Consider the following 8,439-nt stretch of genomic DNA (forward strand, 5'->3'; position numbering starts at 1 on the left):
TGTCTCTGTCTCTCGCGGCACTTTTTTTTCATTACAACGCTCCAAAAAGACAAGATCCCACGCGCTCCAAGTCCACTTCAGAACCTCGACCACGTTTATTTGACTTGTTTTGTTGTTGTTGTTGTTGTTGTTGTTGTTGTTGTTGTGTTGTGCGCGCGCGTGTCTCCGCTCTTCATCCATCCATCCTCACCGCGCGGCTCCCGGTCACTTTGAAACCGACAGAAAACGCACGTGACACATTCCGGACCTCACGTTGTCACTTTGTCATTTTTTTTATTTTATTATTTATTCCGCCTCACTCCTGCTGCTGCTGGATCCACGGAACCGATCGATATGAAACGTAAGTCTTGTTTTTGTTTTTTTTGACGCATGCGCTTTATTTTGTCATCTTTTTACGCACAAACCGGCGCAAAGACCTCCACGGACTTTGCGCCACTTTTGAATGACTTCCACAGTGATTTATAACAGTCCCACCAGGCAACACCGCGCTGTTATCTTTATTCTGGCTGTAATTCTCGCGCTTCACCTGTAATTACCCCCATTTCTTTCATTTATTTTCCTCTCTCGCCGCTCCCGGGTCCCTTCTTTTTCTTTTTTCTTTTTTCATTTTAATACTTACCTTGCATTTGAACTTGAAAGGCAGAAGAATGAATAAGCGCACTGTTTGAGAGAGAGAGAGGAGTTGACTCGGCTTGTCTCCACATAATTGACACCGCAGACGCAGCTCTCGCGTTGCAGGTGCGACCATCAGCAGCACTTCATCTGCTTTGTGTGTGTGAAATGACTGTGATATCAGTGTCAAATCTGAGAGAAAGTTTGAGGGACTTTTGCATGCAGCTTGTGAGAACACGACCCGGGGCCCCTGAGCCGGTTCACTGTTTATATGATGGCGCAGTGTGTGTCTCTGTGACAGCGGCCGCCTGAGGTCATTATCACCGCGGCGAGATAGTGACAGCGCCTCGGCTCTAATTGCTTCCGTTTTCTGTCTGTAACTCTTGTTTTTTGTTTCTTCCGCGCCCCTGCAGTGCTCCTGGACTCCTCCTCCTCGCTGCTCCTGTCGCTGCTCCTGGCGCACCTGCCCGTCCTGACGCCCGCGACGCCCGTGCCCCAGCGCAGGGGCCCCACCGAGATGGATAAGCTGTCCAACCAGACCAAGAACCTCATGAAGCTCACGCAAGAACTGCTGGTGAGTGGAGCAGGGGCGGTGGTGTCCTGGTGGTGTCCTGGTGGTGCTGCTGGTGGTGTCCTGGTGGTGCTGCTGGTGGTGTCCTGGTGGTGTCCTGGTGGTGCTGCTGGTGGTGTCCTGGTGGTGCTGCTGGTGGTGCTGCTGGTGGTGCTGCTGGTGGTGCTGCTGGTGGTGTCCTGGTGGTGCTGCTGGTGGTGCTGCTGGTGGTGTCCTGGTGGTGCTGCTGGTGGTGCTGCTGGTGGTGTCCTGGTGGTGCTGCTGGTGGTGCTGCTGGTGGTGTCCTGGTGGTGTCCTGGTGGTGCTGCTGGTGGTACTGCTGGTGGTGTCCTGGTGGTGTTCTGGTGGTGCTGCTGGTGGTGTCCTGGTGGTGTCCTGGTGGTGCTGCTGGTGGTGCTGCTGGTGGTGCTGCTGGTGGTGTCCTGGTGGTGTCCTGGTGGTGCTGCTGGTGGTGCTGCTGGTGGTGCTGCTGGTGGTGTCCTGGTGGTGTCCTGGTGGTGTCCTGGTGGTGCTGCTGGTGGTACTGCTGGTGGTGCTGCTGGTGGTGCTGCTGGTGGTGTCCTGGTGGTGTTCTGGTGGTGCTGCTGGTGGTGTCCTGGTGGTGTCCTGGTGGTGCTGCTGGTGGTACTGCTGGTGGTACTGCTGGTGGTGCTGCTGGTGGTGGTGCTGCTGGTGGTGTTCTGGTGGTGTCCTGGTGGTGCTGCTGGTGGTACTGCTGGTGGTACTGCTGGTGGTGCTGCTGGTGGTGTCCTGGTGCTGCTGGTGGTGTCCTGGTGGTGTCCTGGTGGTGCTGCTGGTGGTGTCCTGGTGGTGTTGCTGGTGGTGTCCTGGTGCTGCTGGTGGTGTCCTGGTGGTGTTGCTGGTGGTGCTGCTGGTGGTGCTGCTGGTGGTGTCCTGGTGGTGCTGCTGGTGGTGTCCTTGTGGTGTCCTGGTGGTGCTGCTGGTGGTACTGCTGGTGGTGTCCTGGTGCTGCTGGTGGTGTCCTGGTGGTGCTGCTGGTGCTGCTGGTGGTGTTTGTGATGGATTGACTGTGCTGAGTAGACACAAAGTCAGAGTCATGTCAGTGTAATATGATCAAATAGAAGTAGATTGAGAAGTGGTCCCAGAGTAAGAGGAACTGTAAGAGAAAGTGATGGTGATTGGAAGAGCAAAATGTCCAAAAATAATGTGTGAAATTGGGTATTTTCAAAGGCAAGTTCACAAAAATTAGGAAAACTTCAGTGATATCTGAAGGAGCGGAGCAAGAAACATAAATTACACACCAAACTTTTGTCACTTGATTTACTCACAGTGACTTTTACACTAGTAGTAGTTTATTTACACTAGAAGTAGTAGTATTACACAAGTACATGAGTAAAAGTATAATGACTCTTTTACACTGTTAATACACAAGTACAGGAGTAAAAGTATAATGACACTTTTACACTATTATAACACAAGTACATGAGTAAAAGTATAATGACACTTTTACACTATTATAACACAAGTACATGAGTAAAAGTATAATGACACTTTTACACTATTATAACACAAGTACATGAGTAAAAGTATAATGACACTTTTACACTGTTAATACACAAGTACAGGAGTAAAAGTATAATGACTCTTGCTCATTCAACACAAAACCCCAAACTGAACCTGAATTTGACTAAAGCTGGACAGAAGTTCTCATATTATGACATAATAAAGTGTGAACGCACCTTTACTCACAGCAGGAAGAGTGACCAAAACTTTTACTCAAGTAAGAGTACTCTTAGACCCCTAAATCGATTATTACTCCAAGTCGGAGTAGAAGTAAACAACAGGTCCTTCCCAAAGTTACTCGAGTAAACGTGTTTCAGAGTAAATGCCACTGAATGCCGCCCACTCCTGGCCGAATGGCTCGTTACAAAGACGTAACAAGGTGCCGTCATTGCGCCGGGGGCCGGAGCGGGAGCACTGGCTGCGTTTCCCTCACCCCAGGCTAAGTGCACACATCACACAGCGGTGATGAAACCAGCGGTGCTCAATTACGCACATTTGCTTCAGACTTAAGCGGCTCTGAGCGAGTGATCTCACTTTTCAAACCAGATGTCTGACTCAGCAGCGTCCCGGTCCGTCTGCTCACGTGACCCCGCGGTGCAACGGGCGAAGGATGAGTGTGGAAAAATCCCACGTTTCCAGACACGGGTGTAGACGTATCGCAGAGAGACTTTTACTGGGGTTATAACGGTCCGGGCTGTGTGAAAGAGCTGTGTCTGTGAGAGAAACAGAGAGTATATCTGGGTCTTTTGTCTCTGCTTCTGTTTTGGCGTTACGGCTTTTTGTTCAGGCGATACGATCTTACATAATCACATTCACGCCCTTGTCCCAACAAACACGAGAGATCAGAGGGACATGTTTGTAGAATTCAGCAAAGAGACAACGCAACATGGTTTATTCAAGATTGATGTTTATGTTTGTCTTATATTTATATTCAAACAAGGAGAGTTTGGAATGTGTGGAAAGTCCCCGTAAACAATGAAAACAGGTTTTTAAAGGATATGTTTTTGTGCACAGCAGTGATTTTGCCTCACTTTTTTGACTTTTTTCACACTTTTCATGTCACTGATTGTGTTTTTAGAAATATGCACTGAATTTACTTTTTTTTCAAACAAGGACAGCTTGGAATCTGTGGAAAGTCCCCATAAACAATGAAAACATGGGTTAAAAGGACATGTTTTTGTGCACAGCAGTGATTTTACCTCACTTTTTAGTATTTTCCTTTAACTTTTCATGTCTGATTGTGTTTAAAAAATGTGCACTGAATTTTTATAAAACAAAAAAACAAGGACAGTTCGGAATCTGTGGAAAGTCCCCGTAAACAATGAAGACGTGGTTTAAAAGGACATATTTTTGAGCACAACAGTGATTTTGCCTCACTTTTTAGTATTTTCTCTCACTTTTCATGTCCCTGATTGTGTTTAAAAAACCAAGGACGGTTTGGATTCTGTGGAAAGTCCCCGTAAACAACGAAGACAGGTTTTAGAAAGACATGTTTGTGTGCACAGCAGTGATTTTGCCTCAGTGTGTGCATTTGGGAGCAGGCGTCTGTGCATCACTTTGAGCTCAGGTGAAGTGTTTGGTGTTTTCCTTCGGTCGCCACAGCAAAGTTGACCAGATACAAATCAAAAAGGATTTATCGTGACATTTCGGCCTTGGCGCTCGGGAGGAAAAATACGGTGCAGTGAGGTCATGATCCGACGGCGGCAGGAGCCATAAACGGGAGGATAAGAGGCGGAATTACTGGCCGGGACAAATGTGCAAACCGCAGGAGATGGAGAGATCAGAGGAACAGGCGGCCGTCGGTGCGATAGTGCGTTTCTGCAGCACACGGCAAAGAAACGTAAGTGTAATGAGGTGAAGAAAACGACGGCGGGGACAAAGGCGGTGAAGACAAAACAGAGCAAAACAGGAGTGAGCTCTGAGCGAGACAAAAACAGCACACACAATGCGGCTCATTCATCACCTGAGCCACTCCCAACTAAACAACTGGAGACGGCCACAAAAACAACATAAACAGATGAAGTTATCTTAGTGCATTTACACAAACACATCTCTGTCGTTCATCTTTGTAACGGGGCCCCCGGCGGTGGAAGAAGTGCTCAGTTTTGTGACGTAAAAGCGCAGATACAGGGGCGCAAAAAATACTCAAAATAGCACATACAATATCTACTTAATACCAGTTTAATAATGTACTTTATGAGTCAAAATTTAAAGTATTCCACGCATATTTTGACAATTGACAAAACGTCAACAATATTTTGACGTTTAAAGCTTTGAATGTCATAATTTTGATAGCGATTCGAGCTGATCTTCGGTCTTCAGTAGCTATTCCATTTTTTATATTTTTGTTTGCTCGTAGTTTTTTCTTTATACTTTTCAGTCCAGTTACATATGAAGTGCAGCAGAAAGTACAGATACCTGCATTCAAATGTAGTAAAAGTGAAGTACAGATGCCTCAAAATATGACTTAAACACAGTACTACTCTTACTGCTCTCCACCACTGTCTTCTGCAGAGCTCAGATGCTTTTTTTGTGTCTCTGTGAACGTTCCTCCAGCACGCGCACCGCCCTCTGCTGGCAGCTATGGGCGCCGCAGCCGCTCTCAGGCCTGGGCTAACGGTCTGCGTCATCCCCATCTTTTTATAGCGGTGACCCTGGAGTTTCCCCACAGCCCCGCGTTGTCTGTCCCGCTCGCAGCCTCTGGTCACTGCACATGTTGTTATCCAGCGCGCCGTGGACAACATCCTGTGGCTTCGGCGTCGCTGGTGCTCATTGTTGACGTTTGGAGGGCAGAAAATGTGGCTGAACTCACGCTCAACCCATTTGAACCGCTCTGCCCTCAGCCAGAGCTACTGTCTCCTTCTGCTGTGTGCGTTTGACAGCATAAACTTGATCTTGTTCTTTTATATTACCATTTAGGGCGGGTTTTTGCATCGTCTCGATAATGATTTACAGTCGATATTTTAACAACGCATCATTAAGGTGGCAAAATGTGTCTGTGATGGTCTTGGTTGAGGTTCAAGTATTGCACAAAAAGTGAACGGACCATGAAATAAATGACTAAAGTTCAGAAATATCACTTTATATCCTTGTTTGGGACATTGCACTACATGTTTAGGCCATTTTGAATCATTTTAATTGTGACATTATGCATTTTTTGATGTATGTTTGAGTAAAACCATTCAGTAAAGGTCTGGTTTTGTCCTTTCGATGCATTTTCTTCAGTTTGTATTCCACAGTTTTAGTGGATGATTATGATTAGTAACACGATGCCACAGTTAACGCTTGTCTTGTTCTGTTTTTCTTGCAGAGGGAACACGCCTTCGACTCAACCGAGCCGCACAGGTTCAGGTCTCTGCCCGAGATGAGCAACAGATCGGCCAACGACTTCAACAACCTGGAGGTAATTTTGTCTAAAACGTTTCAGAGTCTCTAATAGTTCCGGGCGACGTGACCAAAGAAGTAGTTTAATCTTCTTATGGATCGATCAAATGTCCAATTCGGTTTTATTTTGAGTTATAGAAAAGAAACACAATGTGGTTTAGTATCAATGTCCTGAAAAACTTAGATTCATCACCATTTAACACAAAAAAATTCAAAACAATTCTTCCTTTTAAGTCTGAACTCTGCTTCAAATCTGCTTCGACCGAGAACTGGCTGTGAAACTCTCGATTTAAAAAGACAAAAAGCTGATAACTGACGATTAGAAAAGACTTAATCTCACTTTCTCACTCTCCTCTGATGTCGTTTCTGTTAGAATTAAGCCTGGTTCTAGTTCCTTCTCTCTTAGATGTAGATTTACTGTCGATTGACTTCAGTACTTCAGCATTCACACGTTGAAGCTGAACTGTGTCAATCCCGAACGTCAGAAAAGAGATAAAACGAGCACAGAAAAATATAGCGAACGTTAAAATGTTCTGTGGCGTTTTCTGTGGCGTTTATTTGGCCCGTCTTGACTCCTGAACGTGTTGTGGTGTTTGTGTGCAGCTGAAGCCGACGCTCTCGCAGCTGCACGCTGACCTGAAGCTGTACGAGCACCACTTCGAATGGCTCAACCGGGTTTCCAAGAAGCACCACCACCCGGCGCTGCCCAAGCTCATGGAAATGATCCGGGAAATGAAATCCCTCATGAACCTGCTGCACAGACAGGTGAGTCCAGCGTTTGACCAGGTTGAATCGCTTTTGAACCGCTGCAATCTGGAAATCACGTTGTTTATTACTTGTATTTTGGTGATAAACAACTAAATGTCACTAAAATAGGTCTTGTTATGTATGAAACCTGCTAAACATGTTCAGAAATGGGACTCTTGTGTTGTAGTTGCTCACATTTGAGTATTTTCTCTCACTTTGTCCCTGATTGTGTTAAATTTTCACTTCATTTTGATATGAATAAATTGTATCGCAATTACAACGCTCAGTATGTTTGGGAAATCATTCAATCTTGTCGATTATAGAAATTCATGAGCGACAGGGCTGCAACCAACGATTATTTAAGTCAAACGGTTATTTTTATTTTGTACGTTATCAACAAAATACAGGTTGAAATGTGGTGACGGAAGGCTTCTAATTAGATATTTACAAAAAAAGTGTATTATTATTGAAAATCCGATATGGTGTAATTATTTTTGGACGTTTTGATTTAATAATGTTGCTGTCTCTGTTATAAAAGGTCTTTTCATAAGTGTTTTAGGGTTCGTTCAGTCCAGATATCAAAATACAATTACAATTATTTTTGGATTGTCAATCAGTCGATAAATGTTTACAGCCTTAATTACTGGTTCCAGACACTCAAAGTCTCAAAGTCGCTTTAAAATTTAACACATTATTCATTCGTTTTCAAGAAATGACTGTTCAGGAAATGTCAAATTTTGCCCCGTTTTTGCTATTCCAGTCTCTAGTTTCGACGCTAGTTTTAGTATCAATTAGCATCATTAGCTCATCGATCAGACAGGCCCCTCAAAGCGGTGTCCGGGCGTTTACGTTGCTCCTCTGCCCCAACAGATGCAGAAAGTGGAGGCCCCGAGGCTGACCCCGGCGACCCCGTCCCTGCCGCCTCACCTCCCGTACCATTTCGACGTCCTGCAGTCCACCCACGACCTGCTGCAGCACTTCAAGCTCTTCTGCGACTGGGCGTATCGGGCCTTCATCAGCCTGAAACCCAAAATACCCGCCGGCGGCACCACGCAGTCCCAGTGATGGCGCCCGCTCCGCTCCGCCTGCCCGCGCAGCTAACGGGCCCCGGGACTGGCCCCAAAAATGTGTACTGTAAACTGAAGAATGTGGCGAATGGATGTGCTACACTGTGCTAGCGGGTTCACCCAGCCAGACTGGTGCGCAGCCGGAAAACCTGTTTAATCACAGACTTGCTCCTGGAGGCCTTGGGGATACTATTATTTATGTATTTATTTATTTATTGAATGTTTTAATCTAATTTATTAATGTTATTTATTGCATATTGTACCGTGTTTCTCTTATTTCTAACATGAATTTGGTCGCCCACAATATTGTTGACATATTTACTTTTTCTTTTCTTTTTTGTAGTTTTAAGTTATAGACAGTTCTAAAATGTACTTCATTTTTTTGTCTTTCATTTAGCCTGAATTTGGACCAGAAGTTGGCGCAAACTCCCCGTATTTCTATTTTTAAGACGACAATTTTAATATTTTAGAAGGTTTTAGTCTGGTCCTTTTCCCTGTGCCATATAAACTCGATGATGCATTTTGAAATGTATT

General features: G+C 45.4%; 1 protein-coding gene across 1 annotated transcript in view; it reads left to right on the forward strand.

The window, feature by feature from the left end:
- Positions 1 to 1,029: 1,029 nt before the first annotated feature.
- Positions 1,030 to 8,439, forward strand: part of il11a (interleukin 11a) — a 7,976-nt gene continuing 566 nt past the window's right edge. Inside the window, exons 1-4 of the mRNA XM_072460643.1 lie at positions 1,030 to 1,186; positions 6,018 to 6,110; positions 6,695 to 6,856; positions 7,709 to 8,439. The exon at positions 7,709 to 8,439 is cut by the window's right edge and continues 566 nt beyond it. Of these exons, the coding sequence (XP_072316744.1) occupies positions 1,130 to 1,186; positions 6,018 to 6,110; positions 6,695 to 6,856; positions 7,709 to 7,903 (507 nt within the window). The 5' untranslated portion in view covers positions 1,030 to 1,129 and the 3' untranslated portion in view covers positions 7,904 to 8,439. The remainder of the gene's footprint in view (positions 1,187 to 6,017; positions 6,111 to 6,694; positions 6,857 to 7,708) is intronic.

This window comes from Eucyclogobius newberryi, unplaced genomic scaffold, assembly GCF_026437365.1.
Source record: "Eucyclogobius newberryi isolate DKJ021-1_F unplaced genomic scaffold, fEucNew1.0.hap1 SCAF_3, whole genome shotgun sequence".
NCBI classification, from domain to species: Eukaryota; Metazoa; Chordata; class Actinopteri; order Gobiiformes; family Gobiidae; genus Eucyclogobius; species Eucyclogobius newberryi.